Genomic DNA, 15,144 nt, shown 5'->3' on the forward strand with positions numbered 1-15,144 from the left:
TCTTAAAACATTTGGCCAACTTCTTCACCTCTCCACTTCTTCGTCCACATATTTGAACCGAGAGACCTTCCCCCTGGCCCGCCTTGGAGGAGTAACAAACTCGTGGGATATCTACATTTTTAAGACATATTTTCAATATTTGATGCGTTTTTCTGGATCCAATTTTTTTCTCCCACGCCGTTTTAGTCGCAGTGAAGGCGCTCCCGAGACAAGAGACAGTTTCTGTTTTTCTTAATTATTTTTTATTTATTTATTTTTTTTACTTTTCTCCAATTATGTTTCTGTCCTTGTCGGGTTTCTGAGGGGGCCACATGCGATGTCCCGGACTATTAAAAGAAGAAAGAAATGCCTGTGATTAGTTTTGCGGTCACCGTGCGAAAGTAATATTTGAGTTTATTTTTTAAAAGCAGTTGAGCAACTGGCGACAGGACTTTATAATCAATGTGGTGTCAGCTGGAAGGACGCGGGGTCCGGATCTCACCTAAACGGTACGAGTCTGAAACATCCACCAACTTCTCACACTGCACACATGACACTATTATTAAAACATGGGGGTTTATTTATTAAGCCTATTAATTTATTCTAACACCAGCTGTTACATAATGCGACCAATAAAACATCTATAATAAATTAATTAGGTTACTTTATCAACCTTGAGCGTTAAATAATTTCATGCTTTGGCGTTAATTTGAATGTTTATCAGCTTTTTTGAATCATCAAATTCGTATTATTCAAATATCTGACAATGCTTAAATTATTTGATTTTGTAATTACATTTTAATGACTGTTTTTTTTTTTTGTTGTTGTTGTTGTTTTTTTTTTTTTTTTTTTTGGTGCGTGTGTTCTTCTTGTTAAATTCCACCGCACGCGATCAAAGCAGAAAAACTCTGATCGTAGTCTTAAAGTGTTGCACGTTTTATTTTCTTTGGCTGTTCTGCAGCTGCAGCCTGTTTCACATTTTGTTTTCGTTGGCAGTCACTCAGGTGAAGTGTGAGCTACCGAATCACAATCCAAACCCGCAGGTAGATCGCACAGGTTGCATTTTCAAACAAACCTGCAGCTGATGTGGCCAGTCGATATATAAGATCAGCAGCTGATCAGGCTCAGTGGGAGGTTTTCTTTTCTTTCCTGCTTTTGTTATGGAAGTATGAGTGAAATGATAAGACTCGTTTCATTTATCTCCTGCATCCTCTGTGGAGCCTAATTCCTCTTGGAAAATATTTCAGCACAGTGTCAGATGTGATGTCTGCAGAGCTTTTAACAGATAAAAGATATTTTCCAGGCTGTTTTAATTGCACTGAAGATGCATCAGTGCAGGTCAAGTGTGTGCGTTGACAGCTTGTGTGTGTTTTTCTGTGAAAAGGATGTGAAGTTAATAACACAGAGTTGTTCAGCGTTTGGGAGGAGGGGTACGAAACAATCACAGAGCTGGAATTAATAGGCTGTTTGCACAGTGAGGTAGGTTATTGTAAATGAGGCCAACCTTTAACTTCAGAAACAGGAGGGAGGGAGGGGGGCAAATATTTACCTGTACATGTGTTTTCCATGTCACCTGGTGTCACGGCCACTCCTGTCTGATGGTGGACATCTTAGTCAGACTCAATCTGTCTTAAAAAGTCTACTGGAAGACGCAACGTGAGGTGCAATCTGTTTTTAGGAGAACTTCCTCCAATCATCTGGCCCCCAGACGTCTCCCACCCCCGTCACTCTGGGCTACATGACTTCAAAGAGGCGGGATTAGGACAGGACGGGGCCCCGACCATAACGTTTGGCCCTAACACAGAACGCATTATCTCTCTGTCAGTTGGTCGTCTGACATTATCGCCACACATCACGGAGGGGGATTACTTTGTGAGCAGGCTCATGCCGCTGCGGCCGCTGCCAGGTGTGGGGTTCCCTAATGGCGTCTGTTTTCCTGGGGAGGCCCCCAGTGCCACAGCGGGCCCCCGACTGTCTGGATTAAACCCCCGTGGTTCAACCTGGCAGCACTCAAAACAGAAGTCAGACACTTCCCCCTGCCGTTGTGTTGTTTGGCTTGTTTCACAAATTTTGGTCTCATTTTAAATATTAGACGTGTTTTCTTGACAATTAATCAATCAATTAAATTAATTCACTTCTCAGCAAAGAAAAATTCACTTTCCATTTTCAGAAACTGCTGCTTAGTCTTGCGTCACGTCTTTGTAAATATAATTTATCTCCGTTTCGGTTAAACAAAACAAGAAATCCTAACATCTTGTTTTACTTTTTCCAGTTTCCACATGATTTATACAAAAGAGTTAAATCAATTAAGCCTGTGATTGAAAGTCCGATTGATCAATAAAAATGGAAAACTGCAGCCCAAATCACTTTTGTACCATATATTCTCAAGTAAATAGCAGAATGGAAACAAGCACACTCAGAAACAAATAGAAACAGGAACAGGAAAAAATCCAGAATAGTGATACAAAGGGAGGGAAACCGAGATCAGTTTAAAGCTGTCACTTAAAAATGCTGCCTGATATCCTTTGTGAATGTTTGTGTACTGAAAAGTTGAAACAAGCTGCATGTCTGGGTTTCTTATTACCGCGTTTCTCAACATCTCACCAACCCACAAAAGTGACCAGATAAATAAATAAAGCACCAAGATCTGGCCTGAATGAGTCCTTAATGTGCTGTCAGTGAGGTCAGCCGGTGACGACGTACTTTAGTCTGTTTGGTCGTGGATTTTTTCCTGATGAGGCGTTCGTCGGTGTGTTCTTCATGCCGCTCAGAGGGAACAATATCAAGTTCTGGAGATCAGAATGAACTGAAGTGTGTAGCATGGAGTGGGATTTTATTTATTTAAACCTCAGCTCTGAAACTGAACATGGTGTGTGTGTGTGTTTGGCAGGGCAGACAGTCAGGCTGTTTGGGTCTGATCCAGCGGTTAGAAGAACGTCGTGGTCTTCCTCTAACCTTGCAGGGAGCTCAAATGATGCATGTGATTGTAGCAAATGGAGTGTGATGATAAAGTGCTGCTGCTGCCGCTGCTGTTTTACGAAGAAACCACTTAGAGGGTGCGCTCGCCTGCCTTCTGTGTGGCGTCTGAGTGCTCGGAAAAAGCCTTTAAGACGCACATAAGTCTCCTCCGGCAGAGCACGGACCACGTACACCGGCCTCTTGTCCCTCATTAGCTCCACGCCGCACACACCATTTGTTTGTTTTCGCCATCTGATTGCGGCTGGCAGGCTGCTGTGCGTTTGAAGTGTGTGTTTACGGTTTGCTGTGTTGTCATCACTCTAAAATAGCCAGGTTTATTTGGCAGGCCCAAGTTCCTGGACTGGTAACGACAGAAAAAGGGAAAGTGCTCAACGGATTTTGATGTGATTTATCAACAGCATGACAACAGGCACTTTGAGCGCCCGAGGTGCCTGCGTTGTGTCCAGGGTGTGGCCCTGATGAGTACAGGTCCTGCCACCGTGTGGATTTGGTTTTGTCACTTGCTGAAACACACACACACACACACACAGTCACCAATGGCCACTGATCAAACATCCACTCAGTCACTCTCTCTCACACACTGCAGGGAAATACAAACACACCACAAGCAAACAAACACTGAGTTATGACACATCTACTCCTTTGCGGTTACCTTCCTCTGCCCTGACTGCGTCCCCCGCTCCTCCCCAAGCCTGAGGAAACCTTGACAGAGCCTCTGCAGTGAAGCTGCATCTTTGACATTCTCATCATTCCACCTATTTTAACTCTTTCCAAGTGACCTCCTCCCTCCTTTCAAACACCTAAGCCCACGCCGAGGCCTCGGCGACGTTGCCGCTCTTCGTGCCACGCGGTTGGGTGACTGAATGTTTTTCCCACTTAGTCACAGGTGGACCTCAATTCTGAAACGCAGATGAATCATCTCCGCTTTGACTCATACACTTCACTTTTCCATCAGATGGTGTCAGACACGACAAGCTCGAAGGACTGAAAAGTCTCACGCATGGCAGGAAATGTTTACGTTAAGGCGAGGGAGTGTTTTATTTGAGTTTTGTAACAGTTATGGTAATGACTTTTCTGTGCATCACCGTTTAACACGGACGTTAGACATAATAAATCAAAGAGTGAGTAATCATTTTAACTGTATATTTAAATAATTCAGTGCCAGTTTCTGTTAAAAAAAGATTTGTTGTAGGGGAAGACAGTGAAAATGAACAAACGTCACATTTGAGAAGACTGACTTATGAAAATGTTCTTGTTTTTAAGTTGACGGTGGACATAAGCACTGAGCTAGTCAGCAAAGTGGCTGCTAATTAATCTTCTGATCATTAAATGACCAAAGATTTTTAGCAACAAAAGAGCAACCTACTCGCTGTCATCTACTTGTAATTATGTCAATCTCGGGTCTTAAAGAGTTATTATGAAAATTTCCTGCAGTATTCATGACATGGTTTTAGGAAAATCAAGAACTACCACTAATCCTTTTGTGATCAAGTCGCACAAAGCTTAGAAAACACGGGTTGTGACAGGCAGGACGTTTACTATAATGATGGTTGCACACCAGCCTCAAGGAAAAAACTCTTCCGGTCCAAAGGGACAGATCTATCATTGCACGTTTTGGCACCGGCTTCCTAAAAGAAAAACAAACATGTCCTCAGCCCAGGTGGAATCAAGTTGAAACACAACGGATGCCTCCTCGTGGTTTCCTGGTATTTGTGTGGTTTTGTGGACTTTGCCCAAACCAACGTTCTCTACCACAGATTTAAAAGGAATCTTCAAAGAGGCTCTTGAATCCTAGAAAAACCATCAAGACCTTAAAAGCTGAGAGGGGAAGCTCGTTCTCCTGGGCCGCAGATGTCTTTTTAATCTACTTCCTTTCGGCTGTAAAGTGTCTGACTTGCATACATACCAGGTTGTCAGTGTATCTGTTTGAAGGTCAGGCCGTCAGACTCCAGAATCCACAGCTCGGTCTTCCCACAAGAAGAAGCTGAGGGTGACCTTGCTGTACTGTACTTGGTCCTATTTTTCCACAAGTTCTGCCAAGATTTTAAAGCCATACCTCAGCAGCTAAAGCAGCAGTCATAAAGCTGCGGGCCACTTGTAAACCTTCTCCTTTTACATTTTAATTGAGGTACTTAGTTTAACTGTATAAGCCACATTTCACATTGTGCCAAATAACATTGTCTCCCCTCTTTTGGCCACCAGCTGATACGTCCTGGGAGTGATGCACTGGCTTCCCCTGGTTGCCATGGTGATTGCCTCGGCCCTGCCCTTCCCTCACAACCCCGTGTCCAGGATTGCTGCCGCGACGACGGAGCCTGGCTTTGATAACCGCAGAGAGCACCGCCATGACCCGGTCGCTCACCTCACAGCTCCGACTGAGGACTACAACTTCCACACAAACGCCTCACAGATGGACTTCGACGCCAACAAGCAAAACCTCCAGAGCCGTAAGGATTATGTGAAATCCTCCGCACATGAAGAGACTTCCACGCTCAGAGTGGAGAATCCAGAGACCTTCCACTCCAGCAGCAACTCAGGCAGCGACGACAGGAGCAGTGTCACTTCGGATGTTCCCACAGACGCAGGGACACTCAGGACCGAGGATATTTCTGAGGATAATTCTCTACCAAAGGACTACAAAGCTGACAGCAGCAGCAGCAGCCGGCAAGATTACTCAAATTTTGTGGACTTTTCCAAGAAGGACAATCTCCAGGACTCTACCGACAGACCTCTGCAGGTTTCAGCAGCAGAAAACCCGGATGCTGTCAGGCCTGTTGCAAACGTAGAAGGTCAAAGGGGACCAGAACCGACTGTTCCCTCATCAACCACCAAGACGGGGATCCAGGTTTCACCAGGAGCTGAGGAGGGCTTGACCCTGGAGGCAGGGCTGGGTCTGGGGACCGGGCTAGAAGGAGACGAGATGTTTCTGGACGCGCATCCACGGGTCCTGTTCTCCACCTCCCTGTCTCCTCCGGAGCACCCGCCTCTCCTGCTCATGTTGGAGACCGGCCTGCTGGAGGAGGACGTATACGGAGAGGAGCAGGACGACATGGACGGACACTTCGAGGGTCATGGCGACCGTGCGATCGACAGGAGCATGACTCTGAGTTGGGCAGATTCTTCCAAAGTGGGCCACGAGGGCAGCCGTCCCGTTAAAAGGGACAAACGCTCACATGCCATAGACAGACGGCGAGGGGAAAAGTCGGTGTGCGAGTCAGAAAGCGTTTGGGTCACCGACAAGAAGACGGCCATCGACTCCCACAACCGGGAGGTCACCATCTTGCAGGAAATCCAAACCCAAGCGGGACGACTCAAACAGTTCTTCTACGAGACTCGCTGTCGCCAGGCCGAGCAGCCGAGCAACAGCAGCAGGTCGAGGAACCCCGGCACCCCGCCGAGATCCCCGGGCATGGGCGTCGCCGGGGCCGGCTGCTTGGGGGTGGATAAAAAACAGTGGCTGAGCGAGTGCAAACCCAAGCAGTCGTTCGTACGAGCGCTCACCAAAGACGCAGACAACAAAACCGGATGGAGGTGGATCCGCATCGACTCGTCCTGCGTCTGCGTGCTGCTGTCCAGAGCCAATCGGGCGCCAGTGAGGGAGGTCTTGACGAGGAGGGGGAGAGGCTGAGTGGGAGAAGGGAGGGAAGTAGGGAGGAATGATTGAGGGGAAGAAGTAGAAAGTGACACAGAGCAGAGCCGCTGTGACATCCCTCCGTGTGCACTTTCACTTGTTTAAAATAATCGAAGTTATTCCAACTTTAATCCACACTTTTCCTCTCCTCTCTGACCCCTCCGTCCTCCTCCACGGCTTCATGGGACTTTTGAAAAAACAAAAAAAACAAGAAGACCTCAATACTAGCTCTAGGCTAAAAAAATGTCATTTATAGAGATTTTACTTTAAAAAGTACTGTTTTTGTATGATTTATCTTTCATAACCTAAGTTATTTTTGATTAGTATGTACGCATGTGTATGTCTTTGATATTAATATATTCCTTTACTTCTGTGTACAATATGACACCAGTATACCTTTATGTATGAAGCTATGTATATCTGTGTGTATTTATAGAAGAAGTGTCTGATGATAATTCCAGCCTCTGGTCCACTCGGGTTATGAGAGGAAGGAGCGCCACCTACTGAGGCTCCATTTTACTGCCCTGTTCTGCTCTCAAATGGGTCAGAGTCGGATTGTTGGGGGGGTCAAAGAGCACATTGACAGCATGGGTACATTTTAGCATGATTTCAGTCAGACTGGCGATGTGGAGCTCCTTAAATGTGGTTCGCCATGTCGATCACAGGACACAGAGAGACGGTGTGTTCACCATCTGCTGGTTTGTTTGGTTTGCCTGCCAAACGTGGTAATAAAGGATCTTTGTACTCATTAAATGCAGAATTTAATTACTCAGAAATTTTAAATAAATAAATAAATAAATCACTGGCATGTATTTCATCTGCTCTAATCTGCTGGTGAGGACTGAAACATCACAACTAGACACACAAAACCATAATTTATAACAACAGACTCTTCCAATCAAATATCCCAGTTAAGTTCCACATTTACAGATCCTAACGACTGAAACAACCTATTGTACACAAAGGTTGTCAAATAAGCCCAGAAATGCAACTACAACAAACTGTGTTTATGAGAAATTAAACAAAAGCTACTTTGACGTGTTCTGGCAAGTTGGGCGGTTGGATTTTTTTTTCTTTTTTAATTGGCAGTGATCAGATTTCATCACAATAACAAATGAACTTTAAAACATGATGTTCTCGTGAAAAATCTTCTGCCTGATCTTCATCTAACATGTCGATTGTTCAGACGCCGGCAGGTTTAGATTGAACTGTAGTTGTGTTTTTGTATCACATCATGTGGGTCTATCACGTTTTCAAAATAAAATAAAATAAATTCTGTTGACTTACAATCACGAGAAGCGCTAGAGTCAAAGTACAGCAATGCAGTGGAGTAAAAGTGAAAAAGTTCCTAAAAATATCTAAATTGTAATTAAGAACATGACCTGGAAATTCAATGATCAGCAGATCCACCTGGATCGCTTTATTTATTCATTTTTTTCTTTTACATCACCATTTTTCATTTGTCATCATCATAATCATCATCTTCATCATTATTGTTTATTTTCCAGATAATATTTTCAATTTGTATTACTATCACTTTAATCATGGAAATCTGTTAAATCATTTGCACAATTTGTTCTCAAAATGTACACATACAGTAGCATATTTGAATGACCATTTTCAATGTTTCATATTTACCTTTTAAAACTAGTTCAAATGAAGCCAAGAAGGAACAGAACATGTACATACATTTATCCAATACATACCTAAAGAAAATAAATAGTTATCGTAAAAAATAAAAAATACAACTGAAAAAAATACACACATTTTACAAATTGATCCCCAGGCTCCCACCCCTGTAGGTTTATCATACAGATATATTTTTTTTAAATGACACCTCATATCACCTTCACCACCAAAAAAACTGTTTTTAGGTCATTGTCGTTTGTTTGACATGCATCGTAAACACAGAGGCTAAAGGTTTTGTTTCCTGGGCTTCCTCGGGCTCGCCCCTCTCTGATCTCACCCCCAGAGAGCTCTCGGTTTCTGTTATGGCTTGTGTGTGCAGTAAAATGACCAGCTTCTGTCCATCCTGTTGTGTTTTTTTTTTTTTACCTCCTCCTTTTGAGTTGCTGTTTTGTCTCTCTGTGCCCCCCTGAGCTGATGATTACAGCTCACCGTGGTCGACCGCTCTGAGGCGCCAACGCAGCTTCCTGAATGTGTTTCAAACTTTGGTTCCACTTTCCACTAAGACATACTTTACAGATCTTTCACTGAAGTTTGCCTAAACTAGAGACATTTCAGAGAAATTGGACTAATATGCTTTTGTTACTCAGTATTTTAAACTTTGCAGGCCTCGTGGTGGCAAGATCTCAACATGAGCATTGTCATTCAAAGAATTCAATAAAATCTGAGAAAAGATCAGTGGATCCTAAATTCATTCCGATCGTCCTCAGGGGACCATGAACGGCGTCTCTAGTGTGGATTAAGTCTCGACTTTTTAACTGAGTCAATAACTTCCCACTAATTGGTGTTAATGACACATTCAACATTTTTAGTGCTTTAATTGGCAAGTTTTACAACAACCAGCTGTTTGTTTTACGTCGAATCAGCCAAAATCCAAAACTTAGCAGCAGTTAATTTATCTACGAGGCATTGATAAAGGGGCCCTTTAAAACTGACAAAGCCAAAACGCTTTTTAAAACAGATCAACCTGCTGTAATGGACGCCTGTTTGGAAAGTGGCACCAACTCCAACCTGAACAGGACGCCTCTGAAGCTTTGATCTCCACAATGAGCTCCTTTCAAAGGAAATTACTCAGCCTATCAGCTTTCAAGGTGCCAATAGACAAAGCTCAAGGACGGTCCCTCTGATGTGGTCGGAGACAAATGGCGGCCTGAACCTGCTACATGTTTTACCACGCCGCTCCTGGACCCCGCTGATGTGACCACAGCAGCCAACAATAGAGCCACCGGGGCTGACACCAGACACCGGCCACCCCAGGGGTAAAAAGGAGAACGGTCGCAGTCCCCCACTGCCTCCCCCTGTGAGTTTACTGTTAAAACATCCTCTAAGTTCTTGTTAAAAAAACACCTGTTGTGGAGCAGAAACCGTGAGGCGACGCTGTCAGTCGTCTTCGTACTGTAAGAGAATAAATGGCAGCAAGTGATTTCCTCTGGAGGGAGGAAAACAAGCCCTGATATTGCCAACTCTGCTGACTGTGTGCGGACACTGACAGGAATGAAAGTGAAGCAGGAGGAGGGAATGGAGGGGGGCGGACATGAACGATCGGCTCGAAACCTCAACCGACGCCGCTGTTGTCCCTTATTGACCCCGAATCAAAGTCGTGCTGAGAGAGAAAGAGCAAAGACAGACAGAGAGCCGGAGAGAGAAAACAGCTGATCCCATTCAACCTTCCTGGTCTGGTCGGAAAATACATTCATACATTCTTCATGTCATTTTCCCCCTTTTTCCCTTTTGTTTCTGTTATTGCAGAATGGTCAGACCGATTATTTATTTCTACGTTAAATGGTTATATTCATTGCTTCTTTCTCCGTGGATGAGTGAGAGGGTCCTCTAATCCCAATCCAGTCAGCGCCCTGCAGAGAGAAACAGCGTTATTCCCACGTCGCTGCCTCCGTGGCCTCAATTCAACTCTGCCTAAATCTCCACCACTTAAAGACCTGAGGGGGACTACTAAAACCCCAGACACAGACCGACCCACAACAACAAACAAATGCATAAAACGACAAGGTTCAAAGAAATGTGCTGGGCACATGTGCAACCCATCTCAGAGAGGCACCCACGGAGATGAAACATTGTGAATGTGTTAGCTCTAATTGATGTGGTAGACGGTTCTCACCTCAGCCCCTCAACAGGAGTACGTCCTCACTGAGGCAGATTCACCCCGGGCACCAGAGCTGGCTGCGTCACAAACCAGGAGACACACACGGGGTCATTAACGTAGCTGACCTTCCACAGGCATTCTTATTAAGACGTGGAATGAGGGCTAATAGTCTTCCTCTGCACTTCTGAAGCGTCTGTTCCTTGTTATTGCCGGTTCCTTTGCTAAAGGAAACAGAAAATTCCGGAGCCAAACTAATGGCAGAGTCACATGAAAGCAGCAAACTGCGCCGTGTGCATGTGACTCTGCTTTGTGCCTTATGTAACGCCGTCTGTATGGTGGCTTGCAAACAAATGTTTCTGTTCAAGGCTCATTTCCACAAAATCAAGATGTAAACACATGCCTCATTTATTATCGAGTGCAGATTGGCTGGGCTCTTCTCTACAGGCACCCGGGGGGGGGGTCAGGGGTCACACTCACCATCGCTCTGAACCTTTCTCAGGGTAACGGAGGGCGTGGAGATGGCTGAGGCACGAAAGTTAGCAGGCAGGGTCTCGGCAGAGTCAGAGGTCACGCCCCGGAGATCCTTCTCCCTAAACATCTTCCTCCAGGAGGGCGAGCGGGTGAAGGTCTTCGCTCCGTCCTGTCAGACAGACGCAGCGTGTGAAAAGATCATTCAAAATCTGTCGAAGCTAGATTTACTTCCCTTTGGCGTGTCCGTTTTTACGCCCACCTCGTCGGGCCGTCTCTCGGTTCCCATGGAGATGAGGGAGTTGTACTCTTGCTCCAGGAGCTGTCTGGCCTGCGGGACAGAGGTGAAGTAGAGCGTCAGGATCAGTCTGCACCGACTCAACAAAGGCTCTGATGAAGCATCTGCAGGTTGCTAACCCAGAAAGTGTTACTTAACGGTTACTGGTAAGTAAAATAAAAGTGAATTCTGTTTTCATTGTTAAAATGACTTTATATTTCTGTGAGCGTGAGCGTGGATGAGTCCAACTGTGTCAGACGGCTCCAGTGACCCGACAGACGAGCCAGTAAAGATAACGGATGGATGGAAATCCCTTCACTCGGTTTGAGGTTTGAGTTTCACTGCGCAGGACGATACACGTGCAGAAAAAAATCCATCTGCTCACCAGAGAAAGTTTCTCTCTTGCTCAACTTCCATCATAATTTGGGACATTTATGGGAGAGCTGGATCTCGGGACTTTAAAACGGGTTTGGAAGCCCACTGTGATGAAATGTAGACAAATGTAACACAGAAACATGAAGCCTCCACATACTGAGACAGTGAAGCGGGATATTTCACTGAGGGGGAAGAATTATGAAGGAGGTAGCTGAACCTTTTCTTATTCAGAGCAGGATGGTTTTCTGACTGAAGGTTCAGCTGTCGGACATGTTGTGGTGTGTGTAAAACTGTTGTATTGATTACACCATGAATCTGATAATGTGTGATTTTACTGGCATGTTTTTTTGGGAAATATTCATCTTTTTTTTTTTTTTTCTCAAAAAGATGAACAGCAGCTTCGCTCTGCAGCTGCATCTGTTTTATGACAGCATCTGATGGTCAGAGCGACAGTTCCCGAGTGTGTCGTTTACTGTCCGGCGTTTGTGTTTTAAGTTGCTGTTTGACGTGTGCGGCTGCTGTGTAGCAGTTGAGTGTGATGGTTTTTCTGCCTGAATGGTGCTAAAATAAAAAGCAGAGGGCGCCATCATGAAACCAGGAAATATGAAAAATAATTAATATTATGTATTTTGTGAAGAGGGCCAGTTTGGGATTTTTCATGGTGTCATGTCACACACACTCTTCTTCCTTCAGCACATTCCTTCTCTACGCTGCTGTGTTTTAAAACAGGAAAAAAAAGGAAACAAAAACACGTCTGGTATAAATCTTTGGGGGGGAAAATCGCTCCTCAGAGGCAGAAGCGTGGACGCGTGCTGTTACCTGCGTGTTCTGATTGGGGATCTGCAGCAGCAGGGCCAGGTCGGTGTAGTCGAAGGTGTCGTCTAAAGCCAGCAGGGCGCCGTGGACGCCGCTCTCACGGAGGTTGTCGGCGTACTCCTTCAGGCCGATGGTCTGCACCCAGCACATCACCCGCTCGTTGGACCACACCATCACATCTGGGGAGGAGAGAAGGGAGGAGAAGGTGAAGGGACGGTCGAGGAGACATCCATCTGCAAACAGTACGCCGTCTGCTCGCTGTTTTTAGAAGGAGGATCAGGTTTCCTATTCTTGTTCTGGCCACTTCCTGAGGTCCAGGCTCTGTTCGGGGCTTATTAATGGCCTTCTGAACGGGTTGTATTACCTGATGTTAGTGATTTGCTCCCGCTCTGCTGATTTATTTTCTGGATGCGGACAGCGCAGGTCAAGAGGATCGTCAGACAAACCCAAAAACCTACAAATTTCCTCCCTGGGGAATTTCGTCTGTGGGGAAATGAGCCAAGATGAACCGACTGTAAATCTACAACATATGTATCCCGAGGCTCAGCGGTAAGGGAGCACAAGATCTGAGTTTGGCTTTAATGACTGAGCGTGTTGACATTTATGTAATCATTACCAGCAAAATTACACTAGAAAGTTGTGGTTTATAATCTGGTCCAAGTAAAGGGAGGGTGAGGGGGGGGGCGACATCCAAAGGGTGGTCCAAACATCTCCCTGCGATGTGGGAGAGACAATCATTAAGTTTATGGTGTTTTTAAAAAGAATCTTTGTTTGACTGAGAGAGATTAACTTTATAGTCTGAAACTGGAAAATGATTTTTATAGTTTACTGAGGTGAATCAAAAGGAAAAAAAGAATTTTTGTCTACTTTTACAAGATCTCCCTGAGAGGTAAAGCAGCTTTTTGTAATCTTTGCTGCTGGCTAGCCACTGTATATAATAAAGAGTTGGACTGTATTGAAATCTATGGGAAAATGTCCCTAGCATGCTATCTGCAGCAAAAGAAAACGTGATGGAAATAAAAGAAAAGCACGAGCTTCATTTTCGACTGACGGACAGATATGGAGCAAAAGCAAAACTTCAAATAGCTCCTTTAAAAATTACAGATAATTTGAGAGAATCAACAATTTGGACTGAAGCGCTGACGGGTTTTCTGCAGGATCCCTAAAATTATATTTGAAATGTTTTAACAGCACGTTAAAGTCCTTCCATTACCTCTTTCAGGGTCGCACATGGAGACAAAGAATGCCAGGAAGACCTAAAAAAGCTTGTCAATTACACCGTCCCACCTGTGAGACACTTCGGCTCTGGTTGTCTGTACTGGACCTGTCTTCATACAACTTTGACAAATTATACACTGTCTGAAATCTCCAAGTCTCCTGATTCGATCTGGGCAAAGTGTTTCAGGATCCGCAAAACGCTGCAACAGCTGCTGACACAGAAATAGGCCAGACTGAAGTCTTTCAAACAAAAAAAAAGATCTAGTGCAGGTCCCGTATTCTGTTCTATGTTTTACGGCAAAATTAAAAGACAAAACGGAGCAACAAGAATATTACAGGTTATTTAGGAATAATAGTGGAAATAATGAACCTGGATGTGGAGGATTATTTAGTCAGGACTCAGGTATGCTTTGAACAGGACATGACAGAGACCAGTATCATGGCACATCTTTGGTGTGAATGATGAGATAAGGGCGGAGGGGAAGGAAAGGGCTGACCTTTGTTCTGGTGGACGCTCTCCTCTCTCCTCCTCTCCAGCTCTTTGCGATCGTAATTCAGACGCTTCAGGCACATGATGCCATAATGCAAACTGACCCTGGGAGAGGTGAAAGAGCCAGAAGGTGACGGTTAACTGAGGGGCGTGTTTCCACTCTCACCTGTACTCAGAGGGCATTAACTCAATCCGCGACCTTTGACCCTTTAACTCTTTTAAAGGGGGCCTGGAGTCACATACCTGAGCGACAATTCTGCCACAAGAAAAGATGAGAGGTGACAAAAGAGTCACGGCTGCGAGCGGGGGTGGGGCGTGCACTCTACCTGTGGAAGCTGTCCACCATTTTGAGCTGTCCTCTCAGCTCCTTCTTGGTCAGGTGGTCCAGCATGCGGGCATCCACCAGGGACTCCATGAAATAGCTGCGATACTGTGGCAGACCCAGGCTGGGCAGCCAGTCATTGCCCACCCACTCGTGATTCATATCGCCGTAGGCCAGTATCTGAGGGGGGGCAAATCACAGATGATCAACTCTGATTCAGGCGCCTCTTCACACCTGACGGCGGTGCAAGTCGGCGGCGGAGACAAAGTTAACAGACAAAAATAAAAAGTGTTGTGTTCTTTCTGATCCTCACCTGATCCCAGCTGAACTCTTTCAGCTCCTGGAGTGCCGAGAGGAGAGGAGAGGCAGACAGAGAGAGACAGAGCCGGAGAGAGTGACATGGAGGAGGCGAGGGGGAGGGCAGCGGGGGTCAGGAACAGGATGGATGGACAGAAGGATGGATGGAGGAGAAGCAGAGGAAGAGGAAGCAGCAGCAGCAGGAAAAGAGGACAAAAGGGAGGAATAGTGTGTTAGTGAACGGGTAATTAGTTGGAAGCAGTTCACACTGAAACAGCAACCAGAGGGAGAGAAGAAGATGCTCATCACTATGGCCTGGGCCCACAAAGAGACCGAGAGAGACAGAAATGTAGAGAGAGAGAGAGAGAGCGAGAGGAGGAGGGAGGGAAGACACTCGTCAACATGATTCAAACGAGAGGGGAAACTTAAAATCATTGAACTCTGAGTGATATATTCAGAAAAAGATCGAAGTTTGGTCCAACAGGAAAGACAACAGGGGAGTGGA

General features: G+C 45.3%; 2 protein-coding genes across 2 annotated transcripts in view; one reads left to right on the forward strand and one right to left on the reverse strand.

Annotated features, from left to right (window-relative positions):
- On the forward strand, positions 1 to 8,613 carry ntf4 (neurotrophin 4). Its single transcript, XM_029507780.1, has 2 exons — positions 1 to 488; positions 5,161 to 8,613. Exon 2 carries the CDS (start codon positions 5,180 to 5,182, stop codon positions 6,584 to 6,586), a length of 1,407 nt encoding a protein of 468 aa, XP_029363640.1. The 5' UTR covers positions 1 to 488; positions 5,161 to 5,179; the 3' UTR covers positions 6,587 to 8,613.
- The window catches only part of LOC115047088 (liprin-alpha-3-like), a 22,307-nt gene continuing 15,194 nt past the window's right edge, over positions 8,032 to 15,144 (reverse strand). The window contains exons 23-30 of the mRNA XM_029507775.1: positions 14,656 to 14,682; positions 14,347 to 14,522; positions 14,028 to 14,125; positions 12,316 to 12,491; positions 11,107 to 11,175; positions 10,854 to 11,016; positions 10,392 to 10,453; positions 8,032 to 10,128 (exon numbers count right to left, since the gene is read on the reverse strand). Of these exons, the coding sequence (XP_029363635.1) occupies positions 10,401 to 10,453; positions 10,854 to 11,016; positions 11,107 to 11,175; positions 12,316 to 12,491; positions 14,028 to 14,125; positions 14,347 to 14,522; positions 14,656 to 14,682 (762 nt within the window). The 3' untranslated portion in view covers positions 8,032 to 10,128; positions 10,392 to 10,400. The remainder of the gene's footprint in view (positions 10,129 to 10,391; positions 10,454 to 10,853; positions 11,017 to 11,106; positions 11,176 to 12,315; positions 12,492 to 14,027; positions 14,126 to 14,346; positions 14,523 to 14,655; positions 14,683 to 15,144) is intronic.

This window comes from Echeneis naucrates, chromosome 8 (genome assembly GCF_900963305.1).
Source record: "Echeneis naucrates chromosome 8, fEcheNa1.1, whole genome shotgun sequence".
NCBI classification, from domain to species: domain Eukaryota; kingdom Metazoa; phylum Chordata; class Actinopteri; order Carangiformes; family Echeneidae; genus Echeneis; species Echeneis naucrates.